The sequence below is a fragment of the Oreochromis aureus genome, linkage group 7, assembly GCF_013358895.1.
Source record: "Oreochromis aureus strain Israel breed Guangdong linkage group 7, ZZ_aureus, whole genome shotgun sequence".
NCBI classification, from domain to species: domain Eukaryota; kingdom Metazoa; phylum Chordata; class Actinopteri; order Cichliformes; family Cichlidae; genus Oreochromis; species Oreochromis aureus.
The window spans coordinates 58,622,246-58,640,358 of NC_052948.1; the positions used below are offsets into that span (position 1 = coordinate 58,622,246).

The 18,113-nt window shown below is 39.8% G+C and overlaps 1 protein-coding gene across 2 annotated transcripts in view; it reads left to right on the forward strand.

Annotated features, from left to right (window-relative positions):
- Positions 1–18,113, forward strand: part of necab2 (N-terminal EF-hand calcium binding protein 2) — a 157,171-nt gene that overhangs the window by 23,397 nt on the left and 115,661 nt on the right. For both annotated transcript variants that reach the window (XM_039614492.1, XM_031734289.2), the window contains one exon: positions 6,303–6,327. In XM_039614492.1, the coding sequence (XP_039470426.1) occupies positions 6,303–6,327 (25 nt within the window). The remainder of the gene's footprint in view (positions 1–6,302; positions 6,328–18,113) is intronic.

The window sequence follows — 18,113 nt, forward strand, 5'->3', positions numbered from 1 at the left end:
CACCGGTGTATGACAGAAAGGATATGCCGCGAATGAGACATACGAGGCAGGCGATCGTGTTTGCTAACGCGGAGGTCAATCGTGGATCAGGGAAAGCGAAGGCAGGAGCGTGAGGTGAACTGAATTTGAGGTAAGAAGTTATGACCTGCACTCTATTTCGGTCAGATATAAACCGAGTTTAGGTGTAGTTTATTTAGCAACAGTTCTCTTACGTGTTGCTGATAGCCGGCTGGCTAGCTAGCTTAGCGCCGCTAGCTTAGCGCCGCTAGCTTAGCTAGCTAAGCTGCGGCTAGCGACCCTTCGTGAAAACCACCCAGGCTTGGCTGATAGTGAGGTGGCTAAAATTTGTTTAATCGCCCGATCGCTCGGCAAGGGTCTGTGTCTTAGCTGGACTTATTTTTCGTTTATATGGGCCGATGATGCTGGTCGATGTGGAAAAAATAACTGAGTTGTTTGGTGGTGGAGCTACAACAGAGGGCAGCTATCCACCGTGTGTGACAGAAAGGACATGCCCCCAACGAGACATACGAGGCCGGGCAGGCGATTGCTAACGCGGTGGTCAATCATGGATCAGGGAAAGCGAAGGCAGGAGCGTGAGGTGAACTGAATTTCAGGTAAGAAGTTATGAACTGCACTCTATTTCGGTCAGATATAAACCGAGTTTAGGTGTAGTTTATTTTCGTTGTGCTGACTTTTTCAATCACTTCACAATAACTCGTACTGCGTTCTAGCTAGCACGACGGAGTTTCTATACAGCTGTGTGCGCATGTTGAACTTTATGACAGCCTCCCCTGTCATTCTCTCGCCTGTTGAAACTTCAGTCATGAAACTGATCAATGATCGGCGTTTCTCTCTTGTTTGTTTATCGCGCAAAACAACAGCAGCACGTTTAAGCTTGATCAGCTGTTGTTAGAATTCATTTGCTTTTAATTTCTGGTATCAGCTGATGTTTGCTGGAGCTACAGCTGTAAAACGGCAGATGTCCTTACTGAATCATCAGAGCTGAACTGGTGATGGAGAAACAGGTTTACTCTTTAGGTGACATGAATAAGTTGAAGGAAGTTATGAACTATTTTTGACAGACAAATACAGGGAGTGCAGAATTATTAGGCAAGTTGTATTTTTGAGGAATAATTTTATTATTGGACAACAACCATGTTCTAAATGAACCCAAAAACTCATTAATATCAAAGCTGAAAGTTTTGGAAGTAGTTTTAGTTTTAGCTATTTTAGGGGATATCTGTGTGTGCAGGTGACTATTACTGTGCATAATTATTAGGCAACTTAACAAAAACAAATATATACCCATTTCAATTATTTATTTTACCAGTGAAACCAATATAACATCTCCACATTCACAAATATACATTTCTGACATTCAAAAACAAAACCAAAGCAAATCAGCGACCAATATAGCCACCTTTCTTTGCAAGGACACTCAAAAGCCTGCCATCCATGGATTCTGTCAGTGTTTTGATCTGTTCACCATCAACATTGCGTGCAGCAGCAACCACAGCCTCCCAGACACTGTTCAGAGAGGTGTATTGTTTTCCCTTCTTGTAAATCTCACATTTGATGATGGACCACAGGTTCTCAATGGGTTCAGATCAGGTGAACAAGGAGGCCATGTCATTAGTTTTTCCTTCTTTTATACCCTTTCTTGCCAGCCACGCTGTGGAGTACTTGGACGCGTGTGATGGAGCATTGTCCTGCATGAAAATCATGTTTTTCTTGAAGGATGCAGACTTCTTCCTGTACCACTGCTTGAAGAAGGTGTCTTCCAGAAACTGGCAGTAGCACTGTGAGTTGAGCTTGACTCCATCCTCAACCCGAAAAGGCCCCACAAGCTCATCTTTGATGATACCAGCCCAAACCAGTACTCCACCTCCACCTTGCTGGCATCTGAGTGGGACTGGAGCTCTCTGCCCTTTACCAATCCAGCCACAGGCCCATCCATCTGGCCCATCAAGACTCACTCTCATTTCATCAGTCCATAAAACCTTAGAAAAATCAGTCTTGAGATATTTCTTGGCCCAGTCTTGACGTTTCAGCTTGTGTGTCTTGTTCAGTGGTGGTCGTCTTTCAGCCTTTCTTACCTTGGCCATGTCTCTGAGTATTGCACACCTTGTGCTTTTGGGCACTCCAGTGATGTTGCAGCTCTGAAATATGGCCAAACTGGTGGCAAGTGGCATCTTGGCAGCTGCACGCTTGACCTTTCTCAGTTCATGGGCAGTTATTTTGCGCCTTGGTTTTTCCACACGCTTCTTGCGACCCTGTTGACTATTTTGAATGAAACGCTTGATTGTTCGATGATCACGCTTCAGAAGCTTTGCAATTTTAAGACTGCTGCATCCCTCTGCAAGATATCTCACTATTTTTGACTTTTCTGAGCCTGTCAAGTCCTTCTTTTGACCCATTTTGCCAAAGGAAAGGAAGTTGCCTAATAATTATGCACACCTGATATAGGGTGTTGATGTCATTAGACCACACCCCTTCTCATTACAGAGATGCACATCACCTAATATGCTTAATTGGTAGTAGGCTTTCGAGCCTATACAGCTTGGAGTAAGACAACATGCATGAAGAGGATGATGTGGACAAAATACTCATTTGCCTAATAATTCTGCACTCCTGTAAACAGCAAGCTCCTTTTGTTGTGTAGCTGACAGCTGGTAACTGTGCAGGGGCGGATCTAGCAAAGCTTTTGCCAGGGGGCCAGGTAGGGCATTAACAGAGAAAGGTGGACATAAAGATATACTTTTCTTTCTTACTCTCATATAAAATATTTAGCTTTTATTAAACACTTATCTGAATCTTACAACCAAAGTTTGTATAATAATACACAAGATTGGCTGTAGACCATTGTTCATCATTCAGAACATTGTGTAAAAATAACAAAAACAAAATGAATGCGAAAGTGCATAAATATTTATTTTATGTGTTTGATGTGTGTGTCGGGCGTGGTCTGCAGTGCCGCTGCAGGGGAGGTGGACCCACGGGTGTAAAGTCTGTGCTCTCTTGGCTGTTCTTTGGGTGTGTGTTGGGCTATGAGTTGAAAAGCTACAGCTGCCTGTGTGGGTACACCAACCATGTGTGAAAAGTGGTCCATAACGTAATGCTTCAAAGCATGTTCATGCAAACATTGTCGGGTCTGCCGTGGTACAATGGGACTTCTGCTCATGAACCTGTGTGCACAGCGCCTGCAAATCGGCGCTGTAATGAAGTAACTTCATCTTTACACAAAACTGTAAGCTGTCATCTGTGAAGCGTGAGCGGTGTTTGTTTTTACCATAGTTCATGGTGGAGAATGGCTGCTCTTCTGAGTTTTGCTCTCTGTAGCCGTATGAATGGCAAACTACAGTGATTAGCAGCGGCATAGGCACACATAAAATTTCTTCTGAAATTTTCGCTTTCTAGTTTTTCCTTTACTGTTCAAGTCTTCGCCTGCATCTTAACCCCACTGTACCTTTCTCGCTATTCATTAAATTCCTTTCATCCTTTGTCTCTTCCTTTTCCTTCCCTTCTCTCCTCACCTAATTTCCTCCATATCCTTGCCCTCCCCCCTGCCCAGAAACATACATTCTTAATAAGGTTAGAGATGGATGCAACACTCTCCTCTGCCTCTGTCTTCTTTTTCTATTTTGCCGGATCTTCTCTCCTCTGCTGTCGCTCGTTTTCTTCTCACTCTGTTTCTGTTACGACTCTTTACAAAAACACACACACGCGCACGCACACACCTCCTCTTCATCGCAACACTTTGCCTCCTCTCCAAGCTTGTTTGTTTCCAGTAGCTCCAGAGTTGGCTCTTTTCTGTTGAGTTGAGTGCACCCCAGGGTGCAGCCGGAAAGCAGAACAATGCAGAGCAGCTTGTCATTTGGAACGCCACTCGTCTCAGCAGTTAATGATTTTCTCTTTGGCCTGTTGAGATGGCTGCAGTTGCTGTGTGAATGCACCACTTATTTAGAGTTTAACATGCCTCCTGCTCATAAGTGCAAGAATCTATATATCAGTTTGTGCACTAAAAAGTGCGACCTTTCCTCAAGTTTTCAAATTGCATTCATGATTATTGACCACACTATTTAGATTACTTTAAAATTAAGGCTGCAACTAACTGTAAATTCATTATTTGTTCTGTTATGTCTACAAATCATTTAATGGATTGATTAGCATTTGTATATTTCTAACTAATGTAAGCAAATATGCTAAATATGATAAGGAAAAGCCTAAAATCCTCACATTATGGCTCCAGGAAACAGAACGGCTGTCATTTTTTGCTTCAAAAATAGCCAGACCATGAAGAAATCAAGATGGTTGCTCATCCATTTTAATACATTCCGATTTAAACAGTGAAATTTTTCTTTTGACATTTACACAAAGCGTTATTGAGGAAAGTATGAAGTAAGTCTAGAACTTCCCTGGCAGTTGCAAAGGTTATTGCAGAAGACCATTTATAAATATTTCTGCAGTTCTGTTCTCAAATGTGGTTAAAATAAATATGTCTACTTCACACATTCAAATGCCATCCACATAATCTGTGGTGTAAATTAAGATTAAACATGGCCAAAATTTCAAATCATGAGGTCAGATTATGGGCAACTAATCACTGTAATCCAAAAGCCAGGCTTCAGATCTCCCTGAAAACTCAGTTTCTTCTACTCCCGGGTCCATATGATATCAGTGAGAGCTTCCATCCCTGATTTGTTCATGTGAGGGACATAAATCTTGCTGTGAGCACAGTCGCCACCAATCTTTTATTTGTAAGGGGCAGCCATTCAAAAGAAAGCTATTCATTTTTTTTAGTTAGTGGGTGAACATGGGAGCTTTGGGCTAGAATTAAATTTTTAAAAAGAGGATTAAAAAAAACAATCGTGCATGCAGTTACTACTACTGCAGAGTCAAGAATAAAGATATGAAGCTGGAAATGAACATAACAGGTCCTTTTAACATCTATCGTTTCTTGTCTCCCTCAGCCACTGTGGATACCTTTGAAAATTAGTCCCTATTCTCCCAGTAAAAGCACTTTCCTCCTACAGAATCAGTTTCCCTTCCTTTTGTATGTTTTAGTTTCTAACAAAACGTGCCTAAAAAAATTGGTTGTGTTTGTCACAGTCGGAATTAATAATACACTGTACCTCTGTGCATCTCTGTCTTCTTCTTTTCTGTCTTGCCTGCCTTATTTCATTGTTTGCGTCTCCCTCACCGCATCTCTCTGTGTTTTTCAATTCGTCGCTGTGCTGAATTCTGGCACTCCTCAGTAGGATCACTTCATATCGCACTCTGAAACTCTGATGAGAGTACCAATCCTGACATAGGGAAAGGAGCTTTCACTCAAGCTATAAATTAGCTCACTGTGATGCACAAACACACAGCAAGTAATCATCAATCAGCTACAGATCAGTGACTTCGTTTTGTGTGTCTCCACGTTTTCATCTTCTTACGCACTAATAAACTTTTCACTTCTGCGGCTCTTAACAAACTGTTATCGTACACCACTGCACCTTATCTGGTTTTAGACACATTTTATTTCAAAGTGTGTTTGTGTGCCAGACTCAGCCTTTGTGTGGATTCAGTGTATGGACTGCAGAGCTCTCTTATAATGGCTGTGTTGGAAGTAAAAGTCAAAACACTGAATGGTAGACTGATTATTTCTATTACCAGTTATTCACCATCTGGATTCTCTTCTGCTGCAGAGAGAGAATTAGTCATTCTCTTACTCACATTAGAATAACCGCATTTGGTCGTATGTTTCCACAATTCAGCAGAGTTTAAGTTTTCATTCATTTTTTCCAGACTCGTGTAATGTTATCTGTTCACTAGCTGAACAAATGGAAATCATAGTCCCAGTCTTATCTTTTGCACGTAGATTACGGCATTGAAGACTGGCCAGAAAACAGTTTTTGTTCAAAATTCTGTTACAATGAAAATAGTGATTTCTTTCCTTTTTTCATAAAATTTTTTATATAAATATGTATGGAACTTCATCATCATTGTTGTATGATTTATTGACCAGAAATTAGTTTTTTTAATTCACAATGACCTTGACCATGATATTCATTTAAAGAAATTTCAGTAATTTTCAGGAAAATTCCAGTGCGTTCCTCAGGGTTCAGTACTGGGCCCCGTTCTCTTTTGTGTGTAATGCTTCTACTGAATACCATAGTTTAGAAATTGTTTTTGGATTGCTTTGTTACATTGACTCGCAAATCGCTTGGAATGGTCCAGTGTTCCTGTTTATACCTCATGCAAATTACTGCAGACACAATTACTCTTACTAACGTCATTGTTTTGCTTTCTGTTCACAGATTTTCAGAAGAGCTGACAAAGATGGTAAGTGGAATCATTCATTAACATAACCTGACTCATTGTCTTACATATAGCAAGCAATAGTTGTAGACTTCCCTGCATTCTTGATTCCTTTGACTTGCATAACAAAGTCCTTCTCTTACCATTTGGCAGTCATCTTATTTAAGAAGGGATTTTGAAGTATGAACTAAATAAGCACCACTGAGTTCTGATGAAAACAGCTTAAAACATTTGCTGACTTTCCCCCAAATAATATTTAAAAAGCGTTTTTTTCCGCATCGGAAGTTACATTTTATTAGATTATCCCCACAGATTTCAATTCAGGATTCTATATATACTCATTGTTGTTCTTGCAATGAAAGCCAAGAAACAATGAAATATCCATTGTATGACCACAAAAATGCTGTTGTCCACTCTATCTTATTTTCAAATAGTTTGCATCAGCAGTTTTGTTCCCAGGTTGAACAAAAATGGATTGAACTGATAGTGGGAACAACCTGTTCCTGAATTATTTTGTCCTGCTCACACAATAGCGCCTTGAGATTTTCTCGGTCTGAAGCCTTTTGTACACCAGGAAAGTGGCAAACCCTGTCTATCTGCTGTCTGAGCTGCAGCAATATTTTTAGCATTTTGGGATATTAAAGCGCTTTCTGAGGGGAAGTTTATTTTACTGTGTAGCTTTGCCAGTGAGCAGTTTGTTTATGCCCTGTGGCATCACATGCACTGCTTTTTTCCTCTTCATTTTGATCTGTTCTTTTTCTGTTTTATGTATCTCATCCCCTTCTTCCATGCCCGTTTTATCCTATCGCTGTGTTGTTGGCAAAAAGAATTGAACTAATGAGGAAACAGCATAAAAAGTTTAGCTTTTAATAGCAGCCAGATGGCCATTTGCTCTTCCAGTATGTGTGTGTGTGTGTGTGTGTGGGGGGGTGGGGGGTGGGGGGGGGGGTTTCTCTGTCATCTGAGCCGATTATTCATTTGTCTTCACCCTAGCGTATCCGTTTATTTATGTATAGATTGGTGTTAACTGCCACGGTTTCTGGTGTCAGAAACAGTTTTGCCTGTGGCATCAGCTGTCAACATTTTAAATGCTCGCACTGCTTAATTACCAACTGCTCTGATTCAGAGCGGCATTTAAGGCATATTTACATTTTCAGTTCACACTGATTTTATCCTGAGCACAGAAATCATTTTAGCCATTTAGCAGCTATTTTTCCATCACAAACAGTCTGTGGCAACTTTTTGATGTTTCAGCAACTCTGTTGCAGCTCCAAACACACACACATCTGCAAATGTCTGTAAAGAGGCAGAAGGGAGTGTTTGGGAAGTTGCTGCAGTGCCAGAGAAGAGTCAGGAGCAAAGATGTTGGGTGGTTGTTGTTCAGGATAAATGTTATCTGATGTATGGAATACAGGTTAGAGACAAAAACCCCCCCCAGTAAGCTCAGGAAGAGCTATTTTTAGCCTTCCTCCTCTCTCCTGGGAGAAGAACAGGGAACTGTTTTAACAAGTGTGAGAGAAGGGAGATGCTAATGGGGAAAGGAGGAAACTGTTGGATTAAAAAAGAGGGTGCAGGGACAGAGAGATTGACATAAGGAGAGGTGGGGGCCAGAGTAAAAAAGGAGAGGAGCAGAGAAAAGTGAATAAGGAGAGGACCGAGGGAATATGAATCATATATCTCGCAACATGGCAGTAATTGAGCTTCAATTTGGTGAATTCTGTCTTTAAATTCATAGTGCAGAGTTCACAGCTGGTATCTCTGCCCCCAAGCTGCAGAAGCTGCTACAAGCTGGGTAGTGTGTGTGTGTGCATGTGTGTGTATGTGTTTTATGCATCCAAATCTACGGTAAATACAAGCACTGGTGAGCAACTTTTGTTTTTGTTAATGTATAATATGAGCATGTGTGCATCAGTATGCGTAAGCCCGTTTAGAAGTGCTGTTTATTTGTGTGTGTGTGTGTGTGTGAGTAAGTGTGTGTGTGGCATTATCAGGGCTGACACGCAGGCATTGTTATGCAGTCGGTGGAGTGTTTCAGCAGCCAATAAGGCTCTGAAATAGTTACATCATTTGACAGCTCTTAGTTCACTTTTTTGCACTTGCAGCAGCACCTTTAATATGCCATCAGACTGCTGCAGTTTAGACTTTGTTGAGTGAAATAGAAATGTTATGAAATAATAACCTGGGACGCTGTTTTAATCAGGTGTTGTCTGTATTTGCTCACTTAATGACATTTTGATTTGTAGCACATGGCAAAAAAAAAAAAAAATCAACTAATTTAATACACAAGTTAATTAAACTTGAAATTTATTTAAAAAAAAACAAAACATGTATTCAAACATATTTTTTAACCTCCATGATTTACCTTTTACCTTCTTGTTTGATTAACTGTAGGTTTGATGAAATCCTGGAACTGTGTTACAGAAACAAAGCAGTTAGATTACACAGTCAACTCTATTTTTCTTAAATCTGGTCCTTACCCTAAATATCATAGTTATCATACAGTTAAAACAGAGATTGATGACGTTTCTGTACTTTGGTCTCTGCACCATTGAAGTTGAATATTAACTAGAACTAGGCCTTCATCTTCTGACTTTTGTTTCTGAGAGACCCTCATTTAAAATCTAGTTTATACGAAACTCAATTGTTTGAACCTGTTGTTGTTTTTTTCTGGTGAATTAATGAACACACAGTGAACCAGTGGTAAGACACAATCAGTCCATCCACTGTGAAGCTGGAACCATTCAGAACATGTCATTTAATATTTAATAAAACGCTTCAAGAGTGTTTTATCATTTTCAGAACTTAAGGTCTTGGTTTAGTTTACTGATTCCAAATTTTTTGCTTAACCAGCTCATCAAATGAGTTTATAAGCTTCAGTCACACAGAGACCGATTCATGACCACCCGGCAGTCCCTGGTCGCTTGGGAACAATGTGTATTCTCTGGCTAGCTGGCAGAGGAGGGTGCGACCTGAACAAAACCTCCTTGTGATTGCTTCGGTTCCTAGCAGATTGCTGTGGTCAACGGTAATTTGCACATCAGGCACTGCAAACACTTGCTAACTAAACACTAAATGGCATAAAAACTCCCAGACATCACTGTGATCCCTGCTGTATACATTCTGCATTGGTAGTAGGAGGCAGCATGGTGGTTAGCACTGTTAGCCTCACATCAAGAAGGTACTGGGTTTGAATCCACCATCTGGCCAGGGCCTTTCTCTGTGGAATTTACATGTTCTCCCTTTGTCTGCATGCATGTAGGATCTCCGAATACTCATTCTTCCCACAGTCCAAAGACATGCACTTAGTATGGAGTCCATACTCGCCAACCTTGAGACCTCAGAATTAGGGAGACATTCAAAAGGGCTGTGGGGGCGGGGGGTTATACATATAGACATATATATACAAAAAACTTGAATCTTACAGTGTTTATTTATCGGATAAAATAAGTTAAATGTCAACGTTATTATTGTCCGGCCGGAAACGGCGGGGGTGCCCAAATTCACAGGCTGCATCCTCTTGAGGACCCAGCCTTCGTGGTCTAAGTAAATTCTCAACCATCTCATACTTCTGTTTAATCAGTTTTCTGTTTGACGTTTATTCAGCTGTGTGAAAACTTTGGAGGAACCCTCCCGAGGGTTTAATAAAGAAATTTAATCGAATCTAATCTAATAACTTTAATCTCAGCCGAATCGATTTACTCACGAACAAATAAAACACTGAAAAACACCAAACAATAACACTTTTACGTTATCTAAGTGACTTATATATCATGTTTAACTTGAGTAGCGAAAGACCGCGGGGGTTTGAAAACGATGTGCAGGGAGTTTGCTGTTCTCGTCGGCTCAAATATTTGAAGTTCACACGGCTACATTCTTGCCTGAAAATATGTTAAAAGTTTATTTTGCGACCCAGAAAGAGTAATAAGAGTAATATTAAAACTAAGTAGCTGCCGCCATTGTTGGAAACTGCCTGGGATATGGTTTTTCAATATGGTTGGTGGGAAAACGGGAGAAATTTGGGAGAATGGTGGCTCTGGGAGATTTTCAAGAGGAGCACTGAAATTCGGGATTCTCCTGGAAAAATCAGGAGGGTTGGCATGTATGATATGGACAGGTTAACTGGTGATTCTAAATTGCCCACAGAAAAAATATTTTCTACCTCATACCTTACCTTCTACCAGCTGGACATTGGGTCAGAATTTTTTAACCAGCCCTTTAAATCCCTCTTTTGCCACCATGCAACCATATCGTGATTTCCATCTTTTCTTTGCTCTTCTTAAAATATGGAGTGCAAATAGCAATTGGTATTAAATGCAGCTAGCAAATGCTAGCACTTGGTGGAATCATTTGTTTACATTTGGGCTGCTCGTACTTTTGAAGCCTGGCTGTACTTGGTAGTCTTTTTGCCTCAAGTGATGAAAACATTTTTGTTCCATTTTTACCAGGAACGATTTTCTTGCCCATTGGTAAAAACTGCTGTGCTTTGTTAGAGGTTGTTGAAGTAGCTCTCTTTTTAGGTACTAAATCATCAGTGGAGGCTGACACCTCTTGCTGTCAGACGTTGCTGGGCTTGAATCGTTGTTAAGTGTACTGGAAACTTAAATGCACAGTGTTGCTATTAGCAGTGATATTGCATAATGACATATGTATATATCACCTAAAAATGTATACCAGTATTATATTGGAGAATATGATATGGCACAGACCTAGTTGTCATTTAGGTTTATTTTCTATTGTTGGGTGTTTGATTGTGAATTACACAAAAACCTTAAAAGACTCTAAAAGTGTCAGGAATGTGTGCAGAACAGCATGTACACTCATTTTTCTTTGTCCTTCTTCAAGCTCTTCAACCGCTCAGGAGGAGTTTAATCAGACATTGTAAATGACAGCACCTGTGTAGACAAACCATGGACACGTCACCTGATTTAATTAAGGAAAAAACCTCTTTCATGACACTTTGACGCTTGGATACATAAACTAGTGAAACATGGAGGAGTTTTGTGTATGTGCTCTCAGCATTTAGCGGTTTTAGGGTTTTTTTTTTTTTTCTCGCCTCGTGACTCATCAGCCATCTGCTAATTATCACAGTGTTTGACATAAAGACAGAAAGCAGAAGGAGTTTAGGGAGGCTTGTTTATCTGTGCTGTCAAGGCTAGACAGAATTACAACATTACAGCTTAAAGCAAATAGAAGGGTGCAGCTGCTCAGTGTGGCCAAACATAGTTGCATTAATTAAAGTGACTTCTTCATTTTGTTGGTATTTTGCTTGGAGAACCTAGTTTTCCCTAGCTTTGTACATCACCTCCTCCTGTCAGACCACCTGTGGATCTGTTCTAAATTTTCTGTCTCTTCACTAGTTTTTCTGTCATTCTAGCTGAATAGAAATCAAGCTCATTTGGGGAACCTGACACTGACACTTCAACCTTCGTTAAAGCTGAAATTGCTTGTTAGTGATTTGGTAAATCAGCAGGCCATCTGCCAGCTAATGAGACATTTTCTTCTCTTATGAATTAAAAACACACTATTTTAAATGCATTCAGTTTTAACGGGAATCATGTCAAACAAAATGCATGATCACCATTTCATGAACACCTCAGTGTTTGTATGTGATAAGAGATGATGGGTTGTATTATTCATTTCACTGCTACTTCATAAAGCACTTCATTAGGGACACTTGGACAATCTACTGCAATTATAAATATTAAGATTACTTTTTTATTGATATGAATTGCTGATCCTTGCAGAACAGGTCCCATATTGATCCCTGATTAATTAATTTTCTAATTAAGTCTCCCATAGGATTTTCTCTAATCTACACAAAGTTATTTCAATAAGTGGTGCTGAAGGTCCTATTGTGTCTTTTTACTTTGCAAGCTTAAGGCCTATCAACTTCTCATTAGTCATCATAATTGGTTAAAACTGGTCTTTCCTCTTTGCAAACTTTCTATCGTTGCAAAAAATGTTTTTTTGACAGCACTCATTGGATGGATCAAAATTTAGACCCATGGGGAAGTCTGAGGAACTCAGTGAAGATCTAAGGAGAATTGTAGCATTTACACAAGGAGATTCCAGGAGCAAATTCTTTGAATGTGTAACCACTTTGGGTCTTCTTCCAGACCTTAGCAAAGTTTCACCTGAGGAAATTAATTAGGATGTTCAGGAATAGCCCAGAAACCACCAAGCCTCAAGATAGCCGCAAACTAGAAACTGCTGGAACACCAGCATCACTGCATAGAGTGAAGTGAGTTTTATGTGGTCATAGACCGGAAGGATGTCGACAAAGAAGAAAGCCCCTGTTCCTGAAAATGTGGAGAAAAGCTTTATGGACACATAAGCTAAAGATTGAGCTATCCGGACACAATGACACGAGGTATGTTAGAAGGAATAAAGGTGAGATTTTCAGACCTAACAACACTGTTAATGTGGTGCTTTGGAGCTTTCTTGTTGCAGGGTAACTGGTACATTTCACAAAGTGGATGGAATGATGAATAAAGTGGATCACCTCCGAATTTTCCAACTTTATCTCAGATCAACTGCTAGGAGACAGTTGGGTGTTCCAACAGGAAAATGATCCAAAATGCACGATAAAAATGGTTTTGGGGATGGATAAAGCAACCTAACATTGAGCTTCTGTAATGGTCTTCTCAAAGCCCTGACCGAAACCCTATTGAAAGCTTGTGGGCAATGGCTTGCTCGACTTCAAATTTGAGCTATAAACTCCTTTCCATATTGTTCTTGATACCTTTTTGTTCTTGAGTAATCTTGGCTCTTAAGCATGAGAAATGTTTTCAGTTTTACATTTTTACAGGTTCTTTGGTTGGACTTGGGTTTGAAAGTCATTTTGGTTTAGGTTTAGAGATACCGTTTAATGATTTTTAGCTGGTTAAAAAGCTACATGTACCATGACATCTAGTTCTGGAGACTTCTAATGCACTTCTCCATGTAATAAATAACCTGTGTTCTATCGTAAAATGACACCATGTAGATTCTAGAACGACATGTTGCAGCAATAACCTGAAGTCTTTTACATTGCACTGCTTTCTTAAGATCCCACCACAGCATTTCACTCAGGTTGAGGTCTGGACCTTTCCTGGGCTATTGTAACAGCTTGATCTCTGTGGTGTCCTTGGGATAATTTTCGAGACATAATTTGGGCCAAGCTTTAGCGCTTGGACAAATGACTTCACATTTCACTATAGAATACTTTGGTATACAAAAGAGTTCATAGTCAACTCAATGACTGCAAGGTGTCCAGGTCCCGTGGCAGCAAAACAAGCCCAAATCATCACCGATCTGCTTGACAGTATGAGGTGTTTGTGCTGATATACTGTATTTGGTTTTTGCCAAACATGGGACTGTACTTTTTGGCCCAAAATCTCCACTCTTGTATGTCCTAGGACATTGTTTAAGAAGTATTTTGGTTTATTCGAATGCTGCTTTGCAAACCTAGACCGTGTTGCCATTTCCTTTTTGGAAGAAGAGACTTTCGCCTGGCAATCCTTCCAAACAAGCCTAACTTGTTAAGTCTTCTACAGTCATGAACCTTAACATTTTACATGCTAATGGGCCTGTAGAGCTGTAGCTCTTTTTTATTTATCTTTATTTTTTATTTTTTACAATTTTCTGAGCTTTGTGTGGCCTTGGGATAAATTTGCTGGAACGTCAGTTCTCAAATGATAGCTTTCCTGTGGAAGCTAAAAATCAGATTATTTTTATTATGTTCTACACAAAATCTTAAAACTAAAGAGAGTGTGCTTTACTACTACTACAGCTGTAGAAAGTGGAAGAGTGCGATATGTATGGGAATGACAAGCAACATTCAAACTGGGTGGTTTTCTTTCTGTTAACATATTGCCAGTTTAGTGGTTTTAACAACTATAGCAATCACAACAAAATGTTATTTGAAAATTAAATATATTATCTGTCTTACTATATACTTTAAACAAAACTAGGTCTACAAATAACACTGAAGTTTTAAAGTTGGCATCGATTTCTGGCAGACTTGACAAATATGTGTTTTTTAAATCAAAATGTAGTGAAATATTAGAAAAAAACATGTTTGCTCAAAGTTTCAGTGCAACAGTTCGTTTGATAATCTTACATTCAGGCTGAGTGAATAGTAATTCAAAGAAATTAACATTTGAAGTGCTTTTTCTTCATTTCTGTGAGGTATTTATATCTATAATTTTCTGTCTGATCAGGGTAGCTCTAGTCTCTCACAGATTTGTGGCACAGCTGCCAAGACTTTACAGGCTCACAGAGAGGAAAATGTGGGCGAGACTGGAGGGAAATTAATAATAAGTAATGATCAAACAGACCAAAATAGTGGGAAGGAAGAAAAGTTTGAAACAAGAAATGAAAGAAAACATTGCAACAGTCTGAGAAGGTTTCAAAGGAGGAGGAATTTAAATACGAGTGGAGGGAAGATGAGGACAGGGGTTCGGGTGAAGTATTGCTGGGGGTATAATGAAAAGAGGAAAAGCAAGACATAAATCAGTCAGACAAACTGACAGGTGGCAGGCATGAGGGAGAGGCAGGAGTGAGCGATGAGGCGGTGCAGACAAAAAGTATTATGGCTCTGTACGAAGCATTTAGTTCATGGGTTATTCAGCAGGAGCTGGCTGATTTACTGCAAGTACACGGGTCCTGAAAAGAGGACAGAGGGAGCGCATCTCTGCTAACTGTCGAACCTTTTTCAGGCTTGACATCTTCGGGTATTTTGACATGTAGTCTCTTTGTCCACTTTCTGAATAAAAACCACCGGTAACTGCGGGAAATTCAGTGTGATCTGGCTGGAGTGTTTGCACACGAGTAAGTCGGTCAAATATTCTCAGGCCATCTTTCTCTGCATTTAATGCATTGCAGACAAGGAGGATAATGAGAGTGGTATTGATCTGCTCATCTAATTTACCACCAGAATATAAACGTATTTCTCAAAATGTCAAACTGTTTAAATTGAAATGTCATCATTATTTTTAACTTTGACAGAGTTGTGTGTTTATTGGTGGCTTGTTTCATTGGCCGACAGCCAACCGGCCAATCATTCACCCAGCCCCCAGCTGAGTTAGACAGGCCGGGCGTAGGCATTTCAGCAGACGGACTTCATATTGACCAACTGGTCCTCAGTTTGTGTTCGGTTAGCGAGAAAGCTTCTCCACCACTCTGAAACCCCACCGTGCTTGAGTCGTAACCCCGGCTATATGCAGAGAAAGATGAGTCAAACCTCCACACAGTAGCAGTGTTGCTCATTAAGTTGTAGCAACATTAGAAGGAGTCCTGTAGATTTATCAAAGACTATAAAATCCTAAATTTAATCCAAAACCTATTCTTACAGAAATGTATTAAATCTCTTTACAAATAGTATTTTTTTAATTAATGGTATAGTGTAGGATTAATAAGGATTAGTAAGCTGATAACGAGGGGACTATTTTTTGTTTTTTACACTTCTCTGGGTAGTTTAGGTGCTAGAAACAGTTCTGTAATTACAGCTACATCCCCGATGAGAATGAGGTTTAATTTTAACAGCAGAATCTTAAATGTTTTGCGTGCCATTTATCAAAATTACCAGTTAGAAAGCAAAAGTGGGGAAGCACCGGAGCAGAATCTGCCTGTAGATGCTGCAGCTCTTCATTTAGCCAGTCAGTCAGAATGGTGTCATGTGTATCTAATTACCTGCAGTCTTTAATCACTGACACTGTTGCTAACAAGCCCCAGAGTGCCGCACGCTGAGGGAGACAGACGGATGAGAGAACAGAGAGGGGAAGTTGTGTCAGAGCAGCGAAAGGAAATAAAAAGATGTGCCATCACTCTCCAGTTTTCTCTCGGCTTCAATTAGACGTTCCTTATGTAATAACTGCAAGTTGTAGATGCTAAATATGCTGGTGTTGCTACTGTCAGAGCTCTTAATAAAAAGCTCTTCCTTATTGTTGGAAACCTAAACGTGAAGTTTATCAGCTCTGAGACATCACCTCAGCATTATTTTATCTAATAAAACCAAACAAAGCAAAATGCATGTCTTTGTGACTCCTCACTGTTGTTATTGGCTGTAGGGGCATTCAAGACTGGAGGTTTTCGTCTACCACACTCATCTCAGTATTCCAGTGTGTGTACTGGCTCCAGGGTTATGGATGGATGGCTGGCTCTTCTGAAGTTGCTTAATTAAAAGTCTGGATACGAGTTCCAGCACCATACAGTCTGCGGCTTACAGCACTGCACTCCAGCAGAGCCATACTTTTGTTTTCCATTTGTGTATATGCAAAGACATTTGATTAGTGTGAAGCCTGTAAAATGCCTTGTGTAATTACAGTAAAACAAGTGTGTGGGCTTGGCTCGCTCTGTTTGATACATGCTGCTCAATGCTGGAGCAGGATTTTTAGTTTATGGTGGAATATGCGCTCCTGAAATACAAGATTTTCTATTGGGGCTTGTCATCTTTGGGCAGACCCTAACTCCCCAGATCCCATTCTTTAGGCACCTACACACTGTGAGATTTTATCAGACTCGTAAGTTAATTGCATGCCTTGCTGTGCCACACGGAGCCAAGAAACTCGGGTAATATATACTCTTTGACGCACGTAGGCTGTACAACAATACTACTTATTCAAAGCCAAGACAAATTGGTGTTATTTCTGGGAAGACACCAACTCGATATTTAGACTTAATATCCGTCAAATCCTGGCTCAGTAAACTAGATTAGGTATTGGTGGCGATATAGATAACTCATAAAAACAAGACTTAACTCGATTTTCTTCTTTGTTGCAATCATTTGATTTTCATTTTTTTTTTTTCATTTATTCCACTTAAGATTGTTTTGTCAAATTGAGCTGTGCACCATTTTACAATCCTATTGGTCAGGAGTCACATTAATCTTAAATTAAATTTTGTTCCAGGCTTTGGTTGCTTTCACATTGGTTGTTTTTTAGTCGGTAACATGGTGTATACCCAACTTCAAGCGATGCTGAGCTGTGTCTAGCAAGAGAGCGGGATTTCTCATCTTTTATTTCTGTCTATTGTCAGAGTATCCCTATTCTTTCTTTAAATATGAAAGGATCGAGTAGATTGAGTATACCAACTAAGGGACAACAGACAAAATCCGCCAAATCAAGTTAATGTGAATGTGCATGGTGAAGGTCCACAGCAGCACATCTGAGTCAGTAAATGTTGTGATGGAGGAGTGAGCTAATGTGAAGGAAACATTGCACTGAGGCGTAAAAAGTCACCAATAGAAGAAGGAGACCAGAGAAGGAGGTCTGTGCGTCTTTGTTCACAGGCTTGGTCGCCTGGATTTGCATCAAAGGCTGCGAGTTAAGACGCCCTTTGAAGACGTTTTCCTCACCTGAAGCTTTCTGCCCTCTGCTGGGTTGGGATCAGTCCCCCTTCTTTTTTACTTTTTCACCTAGAATATTTGTACAGTACCAAAACTGCAGGAGCACAAAGCTGAAATGGAAACCTCTTAGATACAGAAGAGTCATTTTATAACGATGCTTTTTTTTATTATAGAAGTGGGGAGAATGGTGGGATTGCATTTGCATTTTATTTAAATTCTTGCTAACTCAAACAGTAAATGAAAAACCTTTAAAAAAACAACATATTTAAACAAAGACCCGTTAACTATAATATATATACACACATATATACATATATATGTATATATGTATATATATATATCTATATATATATATATCTATATGTAGAATGAGGCGTGGTCCCGCTCCTGAAATTCAGATGATATCTCCACTTAAGCCCACAAAAAAAAAAAAAAAAAATGTATATATATATATATATATATGTATACACTATACCATCTCTAA